This window comes from Musca domestica, unplaced genomic scaffold, assembly GCF_030504385.1.
Source record: "Musca domestica strain aabys unplaced genomic scaffold, Musca_domestica.polishedcontigs.V.1.1 29, whole genome shotgun sequence".
Taxonomy (NCBI): Eukaryota; Metazoa; Arthropoda; class Insecta; order Diptera; family Muscidae; genus Musca; species Musca domestica.
This window is the reverse complement of record NW_026712296.1, coordinates 587,672-613,357: the sequence shown is the minus strand read 5'-3', so window position 1 is coordinate 613,357 and position 25,686 is coordinate 587,672. Positions and strand designations below refer to the sequence as shown.

The window sequence follows — 25,686 nt, the reverse complement described above, 5'->3', positions numbered from 1 at the left end:
TTTTAATTTCAATTTCTTGAAAGTATATGCATACGTGTGTTTGTGATGTGGTTCATAATTTTGGTATGGGCATAAATTATTAGTATCATTGAGTATCTTTGATTGTGGTCTAGTGGGTTGGGGTTTTTTTTTTTCTTTAAATAATATTATTTTATTTTTTATAAATAACTTTATTCTAGGACTATTTATATAATAAGAAAACCTTGAAACGGACAGAATATAGAAATTGTTTTGGGGTGTATGCGTGGTTTTTTTTTCTAAAATATATTTTTCACTAGTTTAGGATAGATTTTTTGAAATATTTTGCTTAGATCTAGAAGTTTTCTTATCGTATCTTTGTTTTGTTTTGTTCGATAGTTTTTCATTTATAGGAAATCGGCAAGGAGAAAAAAAACTAAATTAAATGTAGAACTTTGTGTAACCCAACATGATTCTAGATTTTTTTTCTTTTAATATACAATAATGTTTATAATAGCGTAAATAATAATTTTCTCGCTCTAACAGTGCTCTTCAAATTTGTCCTTCATCCAATTATCTTTTTTATTTTTTTCACGTTTCTCATAGTCATTCCCTTAATATAGAATATGTACATGTGATGTTTTGTTAAGATGCTTAAATTAAATATATTTACATTTATTCTCAATTTGTTTATTGTTATTGCATTAGAAATTTATATGAGATTCATAATGTTCATAAATATATAGAGATATCGTTTTAGCTACAAACAATTCGTTCAGTTTGGTTCGTCGTCACAATGTCTGTTTATCTAGCAAAAGATTCGTCAAATTTTTCCAAGTCAGTGGAATTTAAAATAACCCATTTTGGAATGTTCCTTCAGATTGGTCTTAAGAAACGGACTAATAAGGGGTTTATTCAGAATACTCCAGCTAGAATTGGAAACTCACCAATGTTGCAATAGACTGTATATAGATCAGTTTCAAATCGGTATATAGATCAGTTTCAAATTGGTTTACCATTTCGTTAAAAAATGTGGCTAAAATTATCGAAGACGTACCCCAACTCTCCGTCGTAGGAGGTGTTATCCGTTACGAACTTCAAAAACCAAATGTAAAACAATGCCGTTAAAATGTGACACAATTCAGCCGTCCGAATTTGTATTGGACGCGAATTAATAAGAACGTGTGGAACGTCTATCTAGGGTGTGATATAGGCCAGCACACAAAGCTTCATCTCTGCAATTGGCCTACCAAACCCACCCAACATACGCCCGAAAATCTTTATTCTAGGTAGCCAAATTTTGAAATTTGGAGTTAGATAAAGAACCAGATTAGCAGATCTTAAACAATCATGTATTGCTGTTACAATAACAGCAAATCCTACACATTATAACATTTCAAACACCTTGAGCACGTCCAGATAAATGGCCTCCAGACTGTTCTATTGAACGGTTACTGGGAGGTAAGTACTTTATTCACAGTGATACGAAGGGGGAGAACTGTTCACACCACACCTCTGGATGTTCCTAAAAATTAACCGGTCAAAATCAGACGTGAAATCCTCATCATCTTTACTCCTCCTTCTGACAATGATGTAAGCATGCGCAAAATTTTTTATAGGCGATCAAGTGGTTTGGTCACTTTTTCGCATATAATTGCCTACTTATCATTCCAGGTTTTTGTTTTTATTTACTTTCCACAACAGAGGATTTATGTGGGTCGCTAGCAATAAGTTTCGGGTAATTGTTGGATATACCACCACAATATGGTTTAACATTCCTTATGGGTAAGGCTCATTTATATATTTCACAAAATTTTCCTTTTCCTTTGCAGGATAGAGCTATGACAAAAGTTGCCTATCAAGCTAAATACCTTAGTATTGACCACGAGTTGGAAAAATGAGCATCGTGGGGCGGAAAAAGTAAGGGCTCACATAACATATAGTTCCGACAAACACGATCTTCGGGTCAATGTAAAATGAAAGAAAGTTCTGTAAGGCATTTTCTGCAATTATCATATTGAGCTGTTTCTCAATCCAGTATATACTGTTTGTAGCAAATTATTCAATTTTTTTTCGGCACACCCATCGGGTTAAATGCTTATAATGGTCTTACACTTTGTCTCTATAAAATAATAAGATCAAATGCAAGTTTACAATTTGGTAGAGAATTGCGAATAATTAACAAGAAATAGACAAATATCGCACACAGGTGTGACGCGTTTTAAACAGAATTAAATGCATAAAATAAATTCAACGACAAAAAACCGCATTATCGGTCCGATCTATAGAATGTCATATTTTAAACCATCTATTACAAAATTCTCGTTTATGAGTATTGAGTAGTATTATTCTTTTCATACCGTTCTTTAACATAATTTCGTTATAGCGCTTCACCACAACATATATAAATGCAAAAAATACTGAAATCAATAGACAATAAACCATCCACACCAGCTCTTCAGTCCGATCTATAGAATGTCATATTTAAAACGATACGTTATAAAATTCTTTAGCATAAAATTAAAAGCAAATAATTTACGTCGACATCGTTTTTGAGTATTACGTAGAATATTATTGGTATTTTTTATACCTGCTCCAGCCGTAGCATCATTATCATCATCATCATCATGAATGCAACTATTCTGTGACGATTTCTGTTTACAGTAACGTCCTTTATCCGCTTTCGGTTGTGTATGGCACTGGGTAAATACCGATGCTGATGTCGAACGATTCGCTTGATATTTATTATGATTGTTGTACGTGTAGTTGGACCATGACGAAGAAGAAGAAGAATCGCACGAGCGACGATGTTGATGCTGCTGATGGGCGGGCTTGTAAATGGGAGTGTGATGCTGGGGCAACTTGTATGTGGCCTTTGCACTATGTTGTTCGTCATAGTATTGATTGAGGTTCGTTATGTAGTAATAATCGTTTGAGGTAACTACATCTATTTCAGCATAGTGACCACCACCATCTTCATCGTCATCATCATCATCACCAGCTAAGACATCATTACGAATATCGCCATAACTATTATGTAGCATATTGTTGTTGCTCTGCTGTGGGTAGGACAATGACGAATTGCCATAGGAATTTTTGAAATATCCAGCAAATCACATATTTTCATCGAATTTGGCAAAATTTGTATTGTTATCATCCCAGTTACTAGGTTGCTGCTGCTGCTGTTGAGATTGTGTTTGGAATCCACTTCCATTTCCCTTATGTTTATCCTGCTTGTCTTCATTATTGCCTCCGGCAGTAGGAGGTATTGGTGGACTATTAAAGAAGTCATCATCTTCAAAGGGATCCTCCACCTTCTTGGCGAATATATTTATCGATTCAGATTTCTTAATTAGATCTTGTTGACGTTGCTGTAATTTGTTGTTGCGAATTTGTTGTTTAGCCGATCTTGTCAGGGATTCCTGCCATTGATCGTCATTTTCAAAGGCATCAAAGCTGGTCTTCGAAAAGTCATCTTCAAAGGCATCATCGAATTGTGATACCTTAACATTGTCATCAAAACGCAGTTTTGGTGTGCTTGCCTGTGTTGTGGGGGCGGTAGGGGCTTGTGGCGATATACCACGATTCTCCAAGTCATATTGTTGTAAACTTCCCGCAGCTGAGTGTTGCTGATAATGTTTCTCACGTTCTAGACCAGCTGAGAAATCGTTTGAAAATCGAAATGATGATTTCGAGGCTGGCGTATTGGCCGCGCTTACATTTGCCGCTGGCGTAGAGTTACAACTGGACGCCGTGCCTGCTGGAGCAGGTGGTGGCGAAGTTTGATTAAAGTCGGATTCGAAGCCAACATCAAAACTGAATTTGGTTGATGTGTTGGGTGTTGCTGTTGGCAGGGCGCTACTGGTATTCGATCTGGGAGTTGGTGTCTGTTCATACTCACCATCATCATCGTAACCATAATCTTGGGGATGAGCCGCATGTTTGCCATCTGTTGGAGGTAGTGGTTTTCTGTGGACATATGGCCCGGGGGCATTTTTACGGTAGGCCATTGATGACATTTGTGTTGTTGGTGGAGGTAAATCCTTTCGTCGGCGCACATGCGTGTCCATCATCCGATTATGCATTTCATGTCGCCTCATTTCGAGACGGGCAAATTTGTCTTCATCTGCGGGTGAGATTTCATCATCGCCAATAGCACGATCTTCTTCCTCCTCCTCTTCTTCTTCATCGACATAGTCTTCGGCATCATCATCCAAATCACCAATATAATCGTAATTACTGGAACGCATGGCGGGACCGTCACGATATCTACCACCGGACAGTGTGGTCAGATCTTTGGCCCGAGATCCCCGTTTCTTGCGATATCTGGAAAAAATGAAGCGAATTACATTTTTGTACTGAAGAAATAGAATCAATCTGATTACCTTCGATCTTTATCATCTTCTGAACCCGATGGAGTTTGTCCCTTGACTGCAGCTCTTCTGCTTTCGGCCAAGCGTCTCTCGGAATCTGCAGCACTGGATGGACGCTTCCATGATGATGCAGATACCTTTTGACCTGGCATAGGGGGCTCTACAACACATATCATTAATAAGCAGAATTTAAAACAACTTATATCTAGACTTCTTACCTTCGCCATCCCATGGGCTAGATCCACTACTCTTGCGTATGCGTGATTGTGAACCCAATGGGCCCGTCGTTCCACCCGGCAATACACTTCCACCCTGGGTAGATAATTGACTAGGTCTTTGTAGACTTCTTGTATCACAACGTGTTCTTTGATCCCGATAATGATATTCCTTTTCCGAGTCCTGTTCATAGTCGATGTCACCCGTTACCCTCAACGACTTTAATGACTTTCTTAATGAACGACTCTTTTCGGCTGTCATGTAGTGACGTTCACGATGATAATCATCGCGGCTATCACAGCTGCCATATGGGTCAGAAGGCATGCCACCACTGTCGTAGCTTCGACGGCGACGTCTCTGTGGTACATTGGAGCCATCGTAGGACTCCAGACTTTCGCGATCAAATGATTTGCGATCACGTTCGTACATATAGTCAGAGCTACGTTGTCGATGACCGCCAACCATCATTTGTGGCGAACAGCAGGCCGCCTTCATCTCTTCATACATGGCGGCCAGATGTGGAGGTATTTTTCCCGTGGCAGCCAACATTTCATCGAAGTCGTCCAAACTATAAATCCGTTCGGCATTTGATGTTCTTGTGCTGGGTTCTCCGCGATAATATTTACCGCTACGTTTATCATAGCCAATTCCAGGGCCTCCACTTACACCTGCAGATCGACGATCATAGCTGGAAGTTGAGGATAGTGGTGGACCCACACCTCGCTTATCGTAAATCGGCGGTCCATATGTAGTGCGTTCATAAGCTGAACGATCAAAGGAACGACCTCTAACTTGTTCTATGTCTTGTGAAGACCAAGTGTGGTGTGGTGGATGTGTTGGTCCGCCGGGATGATGATGATACCATCCAGGAGAATCTGAAAACATACCACATGATCAGACTGCTTAAATTAAATAAGCCCACGTCTTTACTTACCCATATCGAAATTATCCCTACTTCTTGAGATATTCCGTTTATGTTTACAAGGATCACGGCTTCGATTGCTGGCGGAAAATTCTTGCTCATAGCTGTAAAGGTAATGGTTATTGAAGCATAAAATGAAGGCATCTATTAGGTGGGTACACTTACTCATAATCTTCGTCGCAGGAATTCATACGCCTCGCATGACGTCTATAATAGCCGAGACGTTCTGCCGTGAGATTACTTTGTGGTGGACCAGCCATACGTTTCGTCTGACCATAACCATCCATAATATGGCCACTACCCATCATGCCACCGCCACCTTGATCTTCATCCCAGCTAAGATCTCGGGACGATGATGAGGTATTCTGGCGTTCTTTCTTGTGATAACGTCTTTGACCTGTGCTACTCCCACCAACATTTGAATGATGGCCCAATGAAAGACTGCTACCACCCATTGCATGTTTGTGCCAACCATCGTCCCGAGGATCTGAGGAGCATGGAGATTCCAGTGCACTGTCGTTTTGGGAACAATTCGATGTGGATCCAGGTGGTGGTGGTAAATTAAGGAAGTTATTCGATTTGGATAGTGCCTTGGCGGATGGTCTGGCTCGTTTGTCTGATGGTGGCACCACCGGTTGGTGCTGTGGTGTATCAAATGTGGCCCAGGATTCATTGGAGGCTTTTGAGACCGCTGCCTCGCTTTCCATTTGTCTGGTGGCAACATCAATAATTTGCGATAACACATTCATGGGTTTGGTCAGGGGCGACAACTGTGAAGGCGACTTATTGCTAGGCGATTTGGATTGATTCATTTGGTTAATGGGTATAGGAGAGGTTTCTTTTCTAGTTGTGCTGCCGTTATTTCCCATTTGTGGCTGCTGTTGAGCCTGCAACAGGTTGCTGCCCACAGCCGGTGAACTGCGTTCCCTGGAATCTAGAGATAGATTGGAAATGGCTCTTTGCATAAGGTCATCAATTTCTAAATCATCCTTTGACCCGGACATGGCCGAAGAGGAAACAACACTACCAGTCGAAAGGAAATTATTTTCCGTTGTTGTTAGGCTTTGTGTTATGCTTATTTTCGGAGTTTCCTCGAACTTTTCAACTTTCTCTTCGATCTGTTCGAGTTGTTGATTTGAACTGGCCAATTGCTCATAGTTGGCAATGGGTAAGTTGTCTTTATCAACTTCCTTCTCGTTACTATCGGCGCTGCTAACACCACCCTGATCATCTTTTTCGTCCTTGTTGGTACGACGATCTTCCTCCTCCTCTTCGTCTTCCACGGTTAAGGCAGAAGAGGAAGGCTCAACAAGGAAACCACGGCTATCTACCAGACCCAATCTTTGTTGTTGTGTTGTTGGATCCAGATTAACACTGTGGTCCATTAGTTGTTTCAAATCCTGATCGTCTTCGTCATCATTAAAGCCCGAGAATCCTTGGAATGGAGATTTCGATTCAGAACGTCCAGTGTCCGAGGCGGTTTCCAATGAAAGGCTTGGTGCTTGTGTCGTTGGAGCCTGAGGCTGGGTATTATCGAAAAGATTTTCCACCAATATCAAATCCCTCAAAGCTGCATAACGATCGGTGGCTTGTGCGAGAACCTCAGATATCTTTGTATCAATTTTTGTTGGCTGGTGACTGGAGGTTACCTCTGGCATGTCACCACTCAAAAGGTCCTGAGATCCGGAGGGCATATCCAAATCGGTTGTGGTAAGCGAGAAATTTGTTTCGAATTGGGTCTCCTGCTCTTGTACACCCATCTCGGTATTCTCAACAACATCACCAATGAGATCAGCCTCTTCTTGCTTTTGTTGGAGCTCCTGGTCTATTATTTCTCGGAAGACGGCATAGCGATCCGCGGGCGGTACACTAGAACCAGACTGCGCGCCTGCAACTGGTGGCTCCACTTGAACTTGATCGAATTGGGCAAAGTTTGCCTCGAATGATGTTGAAGTAGCCGAAGATGGCCCATTTTGGAAATCTTCACCAAAGGTATCATCGAATTTGGCCACAAACGTACCCTCCTGATCAAAGTTGACCTTGAAGATGCTCTGCCTTTCTTGAACTTCAGGCACAGGTTCCGGTTTCGATTGTTCTAGGAACTCTGCTAAATAGGATGTCAACTCCACCAGGGTCATGGTTGATAGTTTACTTGTGGGCACATTCAATTTAGCCGAGAGTTCGTCTATTCCCAAAGTTAGCAGTTGACTGAGAGTGATATCAGGCACCAAAGCAGGTTCAGCTGAGTTCTTTGATTGTTGCTGTTGTTGTTGCTGCTGCTGCTTTTGCAACTGTTGTTGTTGCAAAATCTCCTGCTTATTTTCATAGATATCGTGCGACTGTCGTGTGTGGGACTGATTAAACGATTGCTGACGATGAGTTCTAGATCTGGACGAAATTTGTGTAGGTGGAGGCAACAATGGTGGCACATCGGGACTATTTGAAATTCCAGCTGCGTTCAAAGAAGACGACGCCGTCGCCGGCAATGGCGCCAAATAATCATCTTCTGTGTGTCCAGGTTTCCTGGGTCGTCCCGGCCCTGGATAGGAACCATCGGAGCGTCCGACTCGACGCGAAGGCAATGGTATTGGTGGTACATCCACAGACCCACTCACTGGTGAAGTGCGTGATTTCATTGCAGAAGTTACACTCTCGTAACGGCTAGAGGAGCCACCTAATGCCGCAGAGGCTCCGGATCTTGGTCGAATAATTATTTCATTAAATTGCTTCTTGGGCGGCAAGGGAGGCGGCTCTGAATATGGTGCCGAATCAGGTCGTGGTGGTGGTTCTGGTGCAGTTTCAGTTTCACTTAAAGAATCCGATTCTTGCAAGCGCCGCATATTTATTGAGTTAGAGTCTCTTTTGGGGAAACGTGAAGATTGCCCAAACAAATGGGGCATTTTTTTGTTGGAAATACTTGAGATGACATCAACTGTCTGCTGTTTCAACAGGGAGCCGGGCACCGAACCTGCCAAAGGTGGCATTGAGGAGCCCATTATAGCCGATGAAGGTACAGGCCGTGAACGCACCGTGCTCGGCGGTTGTGCAGCTTCACCACCACTTGCACTAGCCGAGCCACCCTCGGGTGGCAGACTGACTTGCAGGTGACCAGATAGGAGATCATGTGACCCCTGAATGTCACTATCTCTGGCGGGTGATATAGAGTTGAGGGCATTTCTTTTTGCTTTATCCTCCTCACGTTCAACACCGCCGCCGCTGTTAAATTCAAATTCGAATGGTTCCAGTTTGGAGAAAATATCACCCACCTCTTCGAAGGGATCACTTTTCTTGCGCGTTGGTGAAAAGGGGTCTGTATCGCGTGGCAACATAACATAATCGGCCGATGTTGCTGCTCCAGACGACGTCGATGCCGCTGCTGCTGCTATGGGCTCTAAAGTGGAAGGATACCGAGAAAAACGTAAATGATTAGTTTGTGACGTATGCTGATGGATAGAGGAGCCATTAATGGGCGTTGTTGTTGTTGATGGCTTAGTAGCTCCACTAGACTGCGACTTCAAAGACGTTGACATAATTAACTGGTCAACGCCTACGTCGCGTGGGCCGCCGCCGCCACTAGTCACCATAGCGGTATTGCGACTGCCACTACTGCCACTGCCAACGGCAGTTGTCGACTGTCGACTTAGCAAATTAGGATTAGTATTTTGGCTAACCTTGCGGTCATTGTTAGTTAAGTGGTTAGTAGTAAAGCTATTTGTTGTTATTGTTGTGGGGCAAGTGCAGATTAAAGCAGTGTTACTACGATTAGACAGACTATTTATAGACAGATTTACGTTAGCAGTAGTGCTCAGTTTGCTGTTGGTGCTGGTGGTGGTGGTCGAGGACGAATACGAGTTCGAGGTCGAGGTTAGTGAAGCATAACTATGGACAACAGTAACGGTAGCAGTAGCTTTAGCATTAGCATAGCATGTACCTGAGGACATGAGGGATGTGGCGGCTGTTACTGAGGAGGCTGATGCCAACGTTGTGGCCGATGTTGCTGTCGCTGCTGCTGCGGCGGCTGCTGTTGTTAGTAAAGAGTTAATGTTAGAAGACGTTAGTATCATTGAAGAATGTGGTTGGGGGTTATGTCTCGAAATCATATCGAAATCCTGCAGATTCAATATTTCATTGCTAACTGTAACGGATGATGATTGCAATAAATGATTGTTGGTGTTGTTGCTGTTGTTGTTATATATTTTCTGAGTCTCAGCCATGGAATAAAGATCTGACGCAGATGAAGCAGTTGGGCATGTTGATGATGTTAGACTGGCAGTTGTCGCCACTGCTGCTGCTGCTGTTGCTGCGGATGCATTGAGCGCGCCTGCTGCTGCCGCTGTTGACGTTGAGGTTACAGCTGTCAACAGCGATGACGGCGAAGTGGACGACGATGTTACGGAAGAGTTAGCTGTGAGATCTTTCAAAACTTTTTTTGGTGGATTTTTAAGCTCTTGGAAAAAATATTTCTTATCAACATATGGTCGTATGCGACCAGTACCTAATGGATCCAAATCGGTAAATGCATCTGATTTTTGCGGTAATGACATATCGGTTATTTGGTTTGGTTAGTGAGAGTGTTTGGTTTTTTTAATAAATATTTTTTTTGTTTGGTTTGATTTGGTTTGATAAATTGAAAAAGGACAAAACAATCATCAATTAAACTTTTTCATTGTTCAACCAGAAACTAGGGAAATTTTGAAAAATAAATGAAACACTGATCTGCTAGCCAAATGTAATTAATTGCTGTAATTGTGAACTGATGATGGTCAACAGAAATTGAACTCAAAATAAGTTTTCATTGATTGATATGAGATAATGTGGGTCTAATAGTAAAATAATTTAAACTTCTTACGCCTCTTAGGATGTCTATTTCTGGCAATAAATATTTAAAAATAAAACTTAAACGGCATAAAATTCAAGGGAGTATTTATACCCCAAACCACACTGCGGACAGGGTGTTATGTCTTTGTGCATTTGTTTGTAACATAGAGAAGGAAGCGAGGTAGACCCACAGTTCCTTTTGATGACCTGCAAAGTATCACATTCTAATTCGAATTACGCATGTCCGTCCGTCTGTCTATGAATTTTTGTAAAGTAAGTCCAGGTCGGATTTATTGTCCGAACGAGATGAAATGTTGCACAAATCATTTGTTTAGCCCAAGGATGAACCCAATTGAAATTAGGAATAATCGTCAAAATTTAGATATAGCTCCCATATATATCTTCACCCGATAAGACCAAATTGAGCCTAGAAACATATGTGTGAAATTGGTGAAAATCGGTTCAGATATAGCTATAGCTCCCATATATATTGTCCATCCAATTTGTTACGTTTGTTCTCCACAGCCGTAATATTCACCCCGTAACAACGATATTCGGGAAAGTATTTTAAATATAGCTCAGCAATACCATTGGTAAATTTTATCGAGATCGAGTCAGATTTGAATATAGCTCCCATATATATCTTTATCCGATTTCAAAATTACTGTGCATAAAATGCTTATTTGGCAAAGACCTAAAATGGTAAAGACTAGACAAAATACATTTTGAGCAAATGGTTTGTGTCTACAATACATAGAGTAACAGCATATGACAGAGACATGTTAATATAAAAACCACAATTACAAAAACGAATAACAAATAAAAATTTGAAAAATTCGAAATTTTGGTTTCAAAATTCTATTCCATAGACCTTTCCAAAAATTTGCATATTGCCTTAGCGGTTTAAATCAGTTAACATTGGTAACTATGTAGTTATAATATCGTAACAACAGAGGCATTTTCATAGGGTGGCCATATTTTATTTTTGTCTTGTCCTATCTTTAAACTTCTATGTCTTTGTATTTGGTGCCTGGTGCATAGAAATGCATCTGCTAAATTTTATTGAGATCCCTCCTCCTCCCATATATTAGTTGCCTTCGGTTTAAATTATGTCTGCTTTAAAGCCATTATAACCATTCAAACCCGATCATAGTTGTTTGGTTTGATTTAATTCTCATAAATTCTCCAAAAAAAACATTTATTTGTTGTGGATAGCTTTGCTAAATATGCAAAGTGGTGTAGGTTATCATAAAGTCGTCCCCGCCTGACTTTTGCATTTCTTTATTCGTTATTTTTTATGAGGATTTCATCGGATGAGTTCATGATTTATGCCACCAATCCCACGGCAGCGGGTTCTACGATACCGGATTGACCCGAAACAACAAGTTTCCTGTTTCGGCCAGCGGCTGCCAACCCAGTATGTACATGTTTGTGTTTGTTTATTTTTCTGCATTGGGAGCAGCATATCCCGGAATGCTTGCTCCGGATTTTATTGGTCCGTGCCGGGATTGAGGAAAACCCCGGACCTTGGTTCTGCTCGGTTTGTCAGAACGTCATCCACCACAGATCTGTCTCGGTGCGATGTAATGGATGCAGAGAGTGGGTGCACTTCAAGAACTGTTCCGGATTAAGGCGTTTGCGAGACTACAGCGAAAGGGATTATGTTGCGACTTGCTGCAGTAACGTAGTCCCCAGCGAGTCCTCTTCTTCGTCGTCCTCGTCAGAGACGTCGTCGGAGTATGGCACTCCACCGCAGTCTCCAGAACAGCAACCAACACCGCAGCACCTAACGCCACATGTTGCTGTTCCAACTCCGGATTGTGCATCATTCTTGCAATTCAATTGCAACGGACTTCGAGGCAAAATAGATGAGATAGTGGAATTTATGAGTCGGAGGAATATTAAGATCGCAGCGGTGCAGGAAACCAAGCTGAATGAAAATTGCAGCCTACAACGTTGTTATGGTTACAACGTACTAAGGAAGGATCGCACCAGAAGTGGAGGTGGGGGATTAGCGTTCCTGTTACACCATTCTGTTCAGTACAGACCTATCTCGCTTGAGCTAGTCTCTAGTGACCCATACATGGAATGTATGGGGGTAGCAGTCAAGTGTGGAACTGCCGAGGTAGAGGTGCTTAATGTGTATATCCCGCCGATTAATAGCTGTGAACCACGTTATTTGCCTGATATTAGCCCATTATTGGTAGGCAATAACCGCCTGGTACTAGGGGATTTTAATGCCCACCATGAGTTGTGGCATTCCGTCCTAGGTAATGACCAGAGGGGATCAGCGCTGGCAGAGCAGATTGACTGCTCCACATTCTGCACGGTTAACGAGGATGCCCCCACCCGAATAAGAGGAGAGTGTCACAGTTCGCCAGATTTAACCATAGTGTCACCCGGTCTGATAAATGACGTGACTTGGCAACCCGTCATTTCTCTTGGCTCAGACCATCTCCCGATAATCGTCTCCATAAGCAGGTCGCCCGATTTCATAACCTCTGAACGCCGCACTTTCCTTAACCATGGGAAAGCTCACTGGCCAGAGTTCAGAGAATTCACCAACCGCCGCTTCAGAGAACTGCCCAACCCTTCTGATGTTCGGGTAGCAGAAAGGATTTTCCGAAACATCATCAGAGCTGCAGCCGCTCGCTATATACCTGCTGGTCGAATACCCGAGATAAGACCAAACTTCCCAGCAGAGGCAGCGGGATTAGCAAACGAGCGTGATGATCTCCGTCGTACCAACCCTACTGATCCTAGAATCAGTGATTTGACAGTGGAAGTCAACCGGTTGGTGCAGGAGCATAAGAGGAAAAAGTGGCTAGACCATCTGAAGTGCTGCAACATTGGAACCGATATGAGTAAGCTGTGGGTAACGGTTAAGTCGCTCTCGAACCCTGGAAAAAAGGATGATAGGACCTCAGTCACTTTTAACGACGTAACGGTGACTGATCCGAAGAGGTGCGCGGAATATTTTAACCGACAATTTGTCGAGCACCCCGAGAGTGATAGGGCGAAGCGAAGAGTACTACGTCGTATCAGATCTCTTCCCGCCGAGGAGGAACCACCACAGTTTACGATGGGTGATGTTGCAAATGTCATCCGTAACGCTAAGTCATCCAAAGCGTTGGGCCCGGACGGAATCTCAATGGTAATGTTGAAGCAGCTGGATACGCCGGGAGTCGAGTACTTAACAAAAGTTCTCAATTTGTCGCTAGCCACCTACATAGTGCCCGAAACCTGGAAAATGGGCCGGGTGGTCCCGCTACTGAAGCCAGGCAAGGATGCCAGTAAAGGCGAATCGTACAGGCCGATTTCGCTTTTGTCGCCAGTAGCAAAGACTCTTGAGGCTTTACTCCTCCCCAGCATTAGAGGAAGCTATGCAGTTGCCAACCACCAGCATGGATTCCGTCCACAACATAGTACCACAACAGCATTACACGCCATTTCCACACATATTAGTAGAGGACTAAACCAGAACAGGCCGTGTGACAGAACAGTGTTGGTAGCCCTTGACCTATCAAAGGCATTTGATACGGTCAATCATGCCACACTGTTTGAGGACGTACAGAGAACTACCCTCCGGCCAAGTTTGAAACGTTGGATAATCAACTATATGTGTGGACGCCAGTCGTACGTGGAATTCCGGAACAAGAAGTCCAAAGCCCGTAGAGTGAAACAGGGAGTTCCCCAAGGTGGGGTGATATCTCCGGAACTGTTTAACCTCTACCTTTCCGGAATTCCTCGCCCTCCAGACGGCATTGAGATCGTAACGTATGCGGATGATTGTACGATCATGGCGTCGGGTCCAGTGGTCGATGACATATGCGAAAGGTTGAACCCCTATCTCGCGGAGCTTGCCGCATACTTCCACGCGAGGAATATGAAAATATCCGCCACGAAATCAACGGCCACACTCTTTACCACATGGTCTGCGGAGATGAGAACACAGCTGAATGTTCAGGTCGAGGGGAATTTAATACCGACCACGAACTACCCCAAGATTCTTGGGGTAACGTTCGACAGCATGTTCAAGTCGTCCGCGCAAGCCACAGCTATCTGCGACAAGATGAAAAGTAGGAACAAGGTCCTCAAGGCGCTAGCCGGCAGCTCTTGGGGTGCGGACAAAGAAACCTTGTTGACCTCTTATAACGCGATAGGTCGGTCTGTGGTCAACTATGCGGCTCCAGTGTGGTCTGCGAATACTAGTGCTACGCAGTGGAAGAATATCCAGACCTGCCAGAACGCTGCCCTGAGAACTGCGACAGGGTGCCTCCTCATGACACCAGTGGACCATCTACATGAGGAGGCGAAAGTCCTTCCCTTACGTCAGCATAATCATATGCTTTCGTTGCAGTACCTGCTTGGGTGTTACCGTGAGAGCCATCCCAACCATCACATGGTGGATAACTCTCCCCCACCCAGGCGTGTCAGGAAGGACATACATGATCTAGAGAGGGAGGTCCAGCGCTACAAGAGAGAGCCTCTAGATCAAGAAGCCTATCAGGCAGGTCTGAGTGGCATTCACACCGATGCAGTCGCGGATGCTATTAGCAGTTACAAAGTGAATGCCGTCCTCGGAGTCCACCCCCCATCCATTGCAGCCGAAGAACGTCAGCTGCCTAGACAAACCAGGGTAGTTTTGGCGCAATTACGTTCAGGATGGTGTAGTCGCCTCAATTCGTATTGGGCACGAATTGATGAAGATGTGCGTGACGCCTGCCCGGCGTGTGATACAGGCCCGCACAATACGCTACACCTTTTTAATTGCTCAGCCAAACCTACCCAACTCACTCCAGAGGATCTCTGGCTACAGCCCGTTAAAGTAGCCGAATTTCTAAACCTGGAGCTGGAACCAGATTAGCAGAACACAAACACACACATGTACTACTGCTACAACAACAACAACAACAACATGATTTATGCCACAAATTTTAAAATTGTTGTATAGAACCGCAGCTGAGAGCATAGATAGTTATGTGGCGCAGAAAAGTCCAAGATGAATATACGCAGTCTTCTGAAAAATGTATGAGGTCGTAACCCAAGGATTTAGTATCTATAGCTGTGACAGAGGAACAGGCAGTCAGATGCGCCCTGAAACTCAAAGAACTGAAACAATGGCGCAGACCATACTTTGGACATTCTGCAATTTAGAAGCCACTATACATCCATATGCTAGACAGGCACACAAGATAACCCACCTCTAAACGGTGTAGCTGGCAGAAATCTTTGTAAACGTATTCCAGGCATAAATCTTTGCTATCAAAAAAGCCGTAGATTTGTTATCGAACATAAACAGTAAACTTAATGGTTTGATGACAATATACGCTCATATGTCATTAAATTTATATCATGCTCTGTTGAGTTCCAGACCATTGCAACATTTCTGATAATAAAGCTGCTAAATTGGGGTGGCGACAACGTAGATTACTACAGGCTCTGTCAAGATGAGGAGGAAACTTAAACGGTCGAATATATGTTCAACTATGTGAGACATAGGCTTATGGGGGAGCAAATTATGCACGATATGTCTTCATTCTCCGACACTGAACCAGAAGCATTTCTTCAATTAGCCAAAAGATAAAAATGACTAAAGATAATATGCCAATTTATGTTTTTATGCCCTACATCATAGTATGGACGATACATTAAGTTTGTCATTCCGTCTGTAAATACATTTTAGACCCCAGATCGATTAACGATGTCCGTTGTCTATCCGTCTGAGGAAGTCACTGTAGCTTCCGAACGATATGAAGTGGGTTAATAAAATTCTACTCAAATGTATATCATGTCTGCAGGACTTTAGGTATCGGAAATAGGTCATGTAGGTCCACGTTTTGGTATAGCCCCCATATAACGGTACCTCCGATATTTGGTATTTTGATGATTTTAACGACAATATTCACCGGTATTGTTTCAAAATGTAGTATTTAAAGTTCGAAATGGATACTACAGCCGAAGACAGAAAATTGTCTGTGCAGGTCCACGTCTTCGTACAGCCCCCATATAAAGGTACCTCCCTATATTCGGTATTTTGATGATTTTAGCGACATTATTCACCGGAATTGTTTCAAATTTGGCATTTGAAATTCGTAATGGATACTACAGCCTATTACAGAAATTTGTCTGTGCAGTTCCACGTTTTGGTATAGCCCCCATATAATGGTACCTCCCTACATTCGGTATTTTGATGATTTTAACGACAATATTCACCGGAATTGTTTAAAATTCCAAAGGGATACTACAGCCTAAAAGAGAAAATTGTCTGTACAGGTCCACGTCTTCGTACAGCCCCCATATAAAGGACCTCCCTATATTCGGTATTTTGATGATTTTAGCGACATTATTCACCGATTTTTTTTAAGTTTCGCATTTGAATATTGTAATTGTTTGTGACAAAAGTTGCCTATGCAGGTCCACGTCGTCGTACAGATCCTAATATAACGGCTACATTCGGTATTTTTAATATTTTAACAGACTAAGATTTTAAAAGACTAATATGGCTAAGGACGACACGTTGATACACAGTGGATGCAAACCTACTAACTTCTCTACTCTTTATTCAGATTCTCGCTTCTTCACTATCCGTTATTTATTTCCTTCTCTTCCCTCCATTCATTTCACAGCCGAACTATTAAGATATAATTGGCTACTTTTGGCAAGACGAGCCAACATGTGAGGTTGCAAGACCGATTTGCAAGAAGTGAACATTTTCCTTCCTTCCTCAGCAAAATTTGAGGTCATGAAATTACTTTTTGTGAAAATTGTAAATAAAAAATACAAAAACTTTTATATCTGGACCCTCAGATTTTTTTTTTTTTTTTTTTTTTTTTTGATATAGAAACCTAAATGAAGGAAGGGGTAATAATTTACTGTCCCTCTAAAAACTATATCAGTAATATAGATAATTTTCAATGTCTATCCCATGATATCCTATAGAAGCTGTTGACACACTGGGTCATTTATCTTAAATAAATAAAAATAGATCAAATAAAATATAAAATAAAATGTCAGTTCACAATTACGATTAGATCAGCGATTTGTTTTATAGTGTTTCATTACATCTAATATACATATATGTACATACATACAGGTTGGTTTTTGAAAAGGGTGAAACATAGTGCATGTGCTAAAAATTTTGTTTGATGGTATATATGACAGCAATGCTTTTGTGGTTGATTGACTGATAGATTCACATTAAAAAGGGCGGATGAGTAGATTGTGTCAGTGAGGATTGTAGTTGCAAAGATTTAGGATTTCATTTAAACTAAATATTGGATTTTTTGGAAAAATGTCAATGCAAATTCACCCCTTCTTTTTGAAGGTTATATTTCGAACTCATTTCCCCTTCTTTGTATACCGTTCTAAAATGTAAGGACATGTATATATAGATACAGTCAACTCCGCCAGCCTATGTCTGTCTAATATTTGAAATCAAAAGCTAAATTATATAGTCACTTAACAAATGTCGTGGCTTTTTTTTTTTGCAGTTTTGATCCGTTTTCATAAAAACGAACTGATAAATTTCCTATTTATATACTAAGTAAAATGTTTCTAAAATAGACTCCCAACTGCATATACATTGCCGATAAGATCTCATAATGCCTTCTGGATGGACTCAAGGTAGGTCATACTAATATCCATGGTTAATATATTATAAAATATTCAATAATGCTTTAAGAATGTCTTTAAATATTTCTTCTATAATTATCTGTAGAAACCTAGGCAACAACTATAACTATCTGAAAGATACTAGCCTTTGTGACATGACTAAAAATAGTTTATTTTTCCTAAATTGAAGCAACCTTCAGGCTATTGAAAGTAACGTTTTATAGAGGTTAAGGTTCAGATACAAAATGTATGTCTTTAAAGCTGTACAAAAACATTTTGATAGGTTAATAAAAATGGAAATAGTTCCGTATAAAAACGAAAGAAATTTAAACGGGAGCTGAGGCAAAACAATAAAATTCACATAGCCCTTTAAAATAAATGTTCATTTCTTTAAATTCAATTTTAAGAAAACACATAACCAATGTCACCCACAGTGTAGTCGATTTTAAAATCTAAGCACAAAAAACAGAAGTAATTAGTGCCGGTAAAACTAGCCTTTGAAAAGCTTAGCCACATCGTAAGTAACAACACTACAATCCCCCAATGACTAATGTGGTTAATGTCGTTGGTTTATGATATAGTGCGTAAAACTAAATAAAAATTCATTTTCGAACATAAAACTGGGTGATATTTAAGAAAATAATATAATAGTGGTAACGGTGTGTTAATATATGAAACGTTAGTGTGATGACAACAAACTGAAATAGGTAGGTAGGTACACGTGCAGGTCATGTGGAATATTGATTTCAATTCCATTAACGCTACAAACTCACCGGATTTTATTTCTACTTTTGATGTATCTGCTGAGGCAGCTGTCGTTTGGAAAATATCCGTAAGACTAGAACTATTTGCTATGGAATTCGTTTCGGCATTTGTGGCCGTAGTTGTATTGGTGATATTTGTTATTTCATTCATAGTCGGCATGGCAGACGATGTCGAACATGAAACAGTCTCATAAATATGACTGGGAGGTGTTGCAGTAGATTCACGGGGTGCCAATGGGGCACGTGATGTCAGAGGTACACTGCTGGCTAGCGCTGAGGCTAATGGCGGCATACCCATTAGACCAGGCATCATGGTTTTTGATGTATCGAACACATCATTATGGGCATCTAATTCACGCAACCAACTATCATCATCGTCCATGGGCTGTAGAGATGGTGCAATGGCACATGTACCCGTTGAAGAGACGGGTGACTGTCGTGTCTGTGTGGCAGAAGGGGAGAGCAACGACGAGGTAGCAACATTGGCTGTGTTCGATAAATCAATACTTTTGGCTGAAGTTTTGCTACGCGAACGTCCAGGTTCTGGTGGTGGCAAGGCCTGTTAATAGAGGAAATCAATTTAGTCATATTGAAAAGCTTAAATACCGTATAAAACTTTACCGGAAAATTGGAAAAGGAATCGCCAAAGGGATCATCATTTCCAATTGAGTTTTTAGATACCGTGCCATCATTTGGGGTTATGCGTTCCATTTGGTTAATACCTCTTTGTAGAGAACTCAACTCCTGTTCTAGGTCGACTAAATCTGCCACAGATTCTGGAGATATCTACAAAAGTTCAAAATTTATTAGTAAAAAACAATCCTTTTTTGTCATACATTATTGGCTTACCTCTTTTGAAGCTCCTTTCGAATCAATGTTGACTCCTAGACGGTTATTAGATGGCGTGTTTGTAGAACTACTGGCCATATTATTTAACATACTTAGAGTGGCTGCGGAATTGCTTGAACCTCCCACACCCAAACCACCGGACAAATCATTTTGACCACCTGTTGTACCGGCACTCTTCAGCGATGACAACGACGACAATTGATGTTGATCATGATGATGCATAGATTTCGATTGTATCTGCTGGCGTGCCAATTCAATTTCCTTTTTCTTTAACTCAAACACCACTTGAAAGAGATCACGCATAGCCAGTACCACCTGTGAAGCAGCCTTATCCGTTTTAATCCCAAAAAATCGATGACCACTATCCGGTGAACCGAATATATAACCAAATGCCCGTGAATCGGTCATATCTTGGGCAATAAACGATATTTTATGCACCGGATGATGATACAAAGAGTCACCAGTTTTCTCATCACGCAATCGCAAGCCATCAATGGTTACATGTATGGTGATGCGTTGCTTGTGCTCTCCAGCTGCCCTAATGGCCATTTTCAAATCTTGTAGGGCCTCTTGGCACATGCGATCGCCACGTGCCTCGCCCACCTCCAGAATGCCAATGAGTTTGGCTTTGAATTGTACGCCATCGCCAAAGAAACGCCCCGGATCATTACGATCTGAAAAAAATGAGAATTATTTAGATGTGTTATGAGATTATGAGAAGCGAATTAATAAGAGAGAGTAAAAATATTGAACCTTTTGGAAAATTTTGGTTTTATAACAATAAAAATTGTATCTAATACACAGGGTGAGTTGAAAAAACTGCAACCAACTTCAGACTGTTGTCATTTCTAAGCCACTTGTCCGAAAGATGTTAAAAATATTCCAATGACAGATCATTATATTGTTTACAAGCGTACAAAAGCATTTTGGTGAGAATTTTCCAGAAAAAATAAGTTATTCGTGATGGAATTCTAGCGTGATAGTGTGATTTCTTTATATTTGGCTGGACAAGTGGCTATCGTTAGAGCACTCCAGCATTTAAATGTGAATAAATCTTATGTGTCTCGTACCATCGTTTGTTACCGTGATACTGGTAGCGTAGCCCGACATCAAGGAAGTGGACGAAAAAAACCTCAACATCAGCAGAAAATGGTTCGAAAAGTAAAGAAGCGACTTGATGGAAACTCGCGTCGCAGAGGCCGAAAAATAGCTCGTGAGCTGCACATATCACAATATACCATTCGGCAAATATTAAAAAATGAGCTCGGGGTTAAGCCATTTCCAAAAAGTGCAAGAACTTACGCCGCAATAGAAAGAAAATAGACTGAAAAGAGCTAAAGAGTGGCTTCGCTTGCCCAAAAGTGATGAACTACCGAATTTGGGTTTTTCCGATGAGAAAACATTCGTAGTCCAGCAGTTTGTAAACAAACAAAATGATCGTATTTACTTGCTAAAGAGGTCAGCTGAAAGTGTGCACCTTCTGTTGGCCACCAGAACTCAAGTGATGGTGTGGGCCGCCATAACAGCCGATGGTCGCTTTCCGCTCGTATTAATCGACTGTGGCATCAGAATAAATGCCGAACATTATCGCGAAAATATTCTAGAGGCTGTAATAAAGCCTTGTGCACGCCAACATTTTGGCCGCAGACCTTGGACTCAGCACCTTCGCACTCAGCAGGCGCCACCCAAGAATGGTGACAAAATGAGGTTCCTCGCTTCATTTCCAGCGCACAATGGTCACCAAAATCTCCGGATACCAATCCGTTGGACCATTGTGTCTGGGGTATTTTGGAAAGCCAGGTTGGCACTAAAAAATACCAAAGTGTCGATCACCTCAAGCAAGCGCTTTGCCGGGAATGAGCCAAAATATCGCAGAGCAACATTCAGGCAGTGTGTGACGGTTTCAATGGCCGTTTGAAGGCCATAATTCGTGTCAAAGGTGACCATTTCGAACAAATCTAAACTTATTCTAAAATTTGATGCTATTTTCGACATTTTTCTCTTTCATTCAATACAATTAAAAAAATGTAAAAATTATGGCGTTTAACTTTGTTGAAGTTTTTTTTTATTTTTTGAAGTCCTCCAGAAGCTCTTTTTTTAAATCTAACCATAAGAGATTATAAATGGCCATATGTGTAGAAGACATTGAATATGTTATCCATCGCTAGATTACTTTTGAAAAATATGTCATTAATAGAAGACGTATTCCATAGAAGATCTAAAAGTCCTTTATCAAAAACACCGTTTTCTATTCATTGAAGACCTTATTAAGGTCATATTCTGTAAAATATCAATATCTATAATATGCCTGCAAAATGGTTCTTATCTATAGAGAATCTAAAAGAAGTTTCTGTCCATAGGAGGTAGTCTTTAAATCAAGGAAATTATAAAAGTTGATCATAGAAGGCTCCTGAAATACCTTTTTTTATACAAATCTGTAAAATATAGAATATTTTTAGAGTAAAATAAATACAGGGCCATTTGGAAATCGTTTGAAAATGTTACAAGTAACTCTATCGGTCCTGTTGGAGACTATATTCGATTGATTTTGTCATTATGATGCCCTTGAGGTCATGGTACCAACGATTTAATGTATTTTCTGTGGAAGCACACACTTTTGAAAAACCAAGTCTTTTTGTGTGGGTAACCTGCATTTCACCAGAATTTAAAGACTTTACATATAAATACTGGCCCAACAGTGGCCAGTGCAAAAATATTCTTTCAAAATTGTGAAATCTTGTGAGTGGTAACGTAAGAGGGACACCAAGATCTTAATATTGATATCCAAATATATCGGTCTTTAAAAGAAAAAGCTACAGAATCTTGAATATCCATACCTCGGGAAGTATGGACGGACATCTGTAACATGAAACCTACGCATTTTGTTATCACAGACCCTAAAGGCTGCTTATTTTCAAAATTTACAAATTGTTCCCAAGTTACCCTTAACCTTACTTAATTTATATTATCATTTCGATAACCAAACTATTAACGTTTAGTTCCTAAAAACTAAAACAATTACAACATACTTGAGGAATTTCTATTCTAAGAAACATGATAATTTGTTTCAGAGGCACAATATGAATAGAAATTCACACTGAAACTGCCATTTCAATAAAACAACAAATATGCAATATGTATTCAATTTTACAAAATTGTCAATGTCGATAATTGAATGTTCTTTTGATGTCCTCCAATGTACATCTACTCCCAGTCAATACAATTACCATTCATCATGTGTAGGCAATAAAGCATTTAACTAATAGTAATAATAAAAACCACAACAACAACAATGATAGCAAAGAACATACACTTCATATAATTGTCCCCAGAGATGGCTGTCGATGTCCCATTGTGGGTGCTGGCATCATGTTTGGAATGACTGCTACTAAAACTACTGGCAATGGAGAGTGTCGACGAGGCTGCAGACAGTTTCGATACCAATGATTTTACCATAGTGTACAATTAACCATCTATGTGTATTCTTGAGATGCTGCAAGCGCCAGACGATGATGTTTTCCAGGGGTGTCATATACCACCTTCAATTGGTATTTGTGTTTTTTTTTTTTTTTTTGTTTTGTTCTCTCTAATGATGCAATGAAATTCTGTGTTTACAATATTGCTGCGGCAATTGAATTAAATAAACATAGCGAACGAATGAGACTGGCTAGACACAAAACGGTGAACCGAGCCAGAGCACCACAGAAGTCGTCAACTACACGACAAACATGAGTAGATTGTCGCACTCGCCTCCCACTGTTCAACTTAGCCTGCTCCAGTTATTGTTTTCGAAATGTCACAGTCTCATACATCTAGATAACAAAGGCGGCAGACAAGGCATTCAGACACCATCCCCGTCCCTTAGGCTGGGACACAAATCTGCAACAAAGACCTTTGGTACACCCGATGAACGTACGAACGAACGGCCAGTTTTGTGGGTGGCGATAATGATGCCGATAATAAATACACTTCGCGATTAGTTACGCTTCAAGATAACCCAACTGTGGAGATAGGTTGGCCAGCTATTGGGATGTTCAAATGCTGTGTTTACAATTGGTTCATTCATTTCACTTTAATTTCTCGTTACAAAAACAATTGGCGTTTGTTTGTGTTACTAATTTTCATTCTTTCTGTTTCACATTCTTCTTTACTCTCTTTCAAAGCTTTCATTCCAAATTTAGGGCAAAGTAAGGAGGGCAACCAGTTTACTGTATTTGCTGGCTGGCTCCACACATCGCATCACATTTGTCCGTCTGTCTGGCAGTCTGGCTGCTGCTGGATTCTATTCTATAATTTCATCTCACAAGACGATTTGTGAGTGTGTGTGTTTGCTTGCAAAACATCTAGCCACAAATTTTGTTTTTTTCATTTAATACAAACTTGTCCACACAACTATTTCCAAAACCACACACAAATTGAATTTAATACGTAAATTGATTTGTTTAGTTCACTTCTCAATAGTTGTTTAAATTCAATCGAATGCCGATTATCTCCCGCTCTTATTCTATGCACGTATGTTTCGGTTTTTAAAACAATAACAATAATAGGAAGCAGTCAGCTATAATTTGCAGCTGCTGCTTTAGATACTCGCCGTGGAATGCGACAGCAAATGCATCTTTCAGATTGTTTTTAACATAGATACAGATCGAGAATGAATTGTGCGTGTGTGTGTTTGTTTACAATTCAGAGCCAGCAAAAAGCAGTGACGGGGTTATCGATCGCAGTTAATTTTTGTAAACAAAACTGTCTTTGTTCTCAACGGCTTAGCCCAATATCAAAATGAAAGGAAAAATGTTTATTTTTTAATAATTGTTTTGTTTCTATTATTTCGTGCTTCTCTTTTTAACTGGTACGAACAAAGAACTGTCAAAATTGTTCTCCTTGAGTCCGCGTTTACAAATCACAGGAAAATAGAGTTCATATAGTCGTACAGATAATTTGCAAAAAACAATTGTAATAGTAAAAATGAAAACCTAATAAAAATCTACATTCCTCTTAAATCCCTAATTCGTTTGTTTATATTGTACTTCTGGTTTTCTGCAACATTCAATTGATTTTCTTTGTGACAAAAGTAATCGAAGTAGTGTGAATGGGGTAGTAAAATACAACTCTACTTCAAGACAAATTTTCTGGTGAAAACGCCAGGTTAATTTAACCGCTTTTTGAAACAAAGCAATCCATCGTGGAAATAAGAACATATTTTTATAACTTGGGAAAATAGGTATGGCAAAATTTTTAAAATGTGTTATGAAAAATAAAATAAGTGGATAAAAATAAGTGGATTTTTAAAGGTTTTTTTTTATACGACGCAAATCATAGGTTGTTATAATATGAATTTTTCAACAATTTTTACAAATTTTAATAATTTTTCATTCAACATTTTCAATTCCAAAATCGGTTTGACAGTTCATTGTCCCAGCAGCTGTGTCGATGCGACTACCTGTATTCTTCTACCATAGTACCTTCCTTGTACAATTTTGCGAAATAAACATGGTAGAAGAATATAGGTAGATGCATCAACGCTTGGGAACATTGATGTCAAAATTTTTTATAAAATTTCTTCAAAAATAGGTATATTTGTATATGTTTTCCTACACGACGCCAATCGGCGGTTGTTATAATATGCATTTTTTAACAATATTTACAAATTTGAGTAATTTTTCATTCAACAATTTCGATTCAAAAATTGGTTTGACAGATCATTGTCCCAGCAGCTGTGTCGAAGCCATGGTAGAAGAATATAGGTAGTCGAGTCGACACAGCTGCTGGGACAATGAACTGTCAAACCAATTTTGGAATTGAAAATGTTAAATGAAAAATTATTTTAATTTGCAAAAATTTTTGAAAAACGCGATTTATTATAGCCTCCTTCTAACTTAGAATAAGAAAACATATAAAAATCTACTTATATTTTAAAAACATTTCAATTTTTTTGACATATCAATGCTCCCACGCGTTGATGCATCTACCTGTATTCTTCTGCCATGGTCGAAGCGTTTACCTATATTCTTCTACCATGGTAATATCCATGGTAGAAAAATACAGGTAGATGCATCAACGTTTGGGAACATTGATATGTCAAAAATTTTTAAATGTTTTTTCAAATATAAGTAGATTTTTGTATGTTTTCTTATACGACGTCATGGAGGTTATTTTAATTCGAGTTTTCAAC

General features: G+C 40.4%; 1 protein-coding gene across 3 annotated transcripts in view; it reads right to left on the bottom strand.

Annotated features, from left to right (window-relative positions):
- Positions 1-123: 123 nt before the first annotated feature.
- LOC101896339 (protein disabled) overlaps positions 124-25,686 on the bottom strand; it is a 28,934-nt gene continuing 3,371 nt past the window's right edge. The window contains exons 1-10 of one of the 3 annotated variants that reach the window (XM_059124470.1): positions 22,826-24,421; positions 19,515-20,188; positions 19,287-19,451; positions 18,675-19,224; positions 9,401-9,991; positions 5,635-8,860; positions 5,482-5,573; positions 4,550-5,422; positions 4,344-4,491; positions 124-4,284 (exon numbers count right to left, since the gene is read on the bottom strand). In XM_059124470.1, the coding sequence (XP_058980453.1) occupies positions 3,072-4,284; positions 4,344-4,491; positions 4,550-5,422; positions 5,482-5,573; positions 5,635-8,860; positions 9,401-9,991; positions 18,675-19,224; positions 19,287-19,451; positions 19,515-20,188; positions 22,826-22,970 (7,677 nt within the window). In that variant the 5' untranslated portion in view covers positions 22,971-24,421 and the 3' untranslated portion in view covers positions 124-3,071. Of the gene's footprint in view, positions 4,285-4,343; positions 4,492-4,549; positions 5,423-5,481; positions 5,574-5,634; positions 8,861-9,400; positions 9,992-18,674; positions 19,225-19,286; positions 19,452-19,514; positions 20,189-22,825; positions 24,422-25,686 lie in introns of those variants that run through there. The other 2 variants (XM_059124471.1, XM_005182293.4) reach the window with 2 other exon arrangements.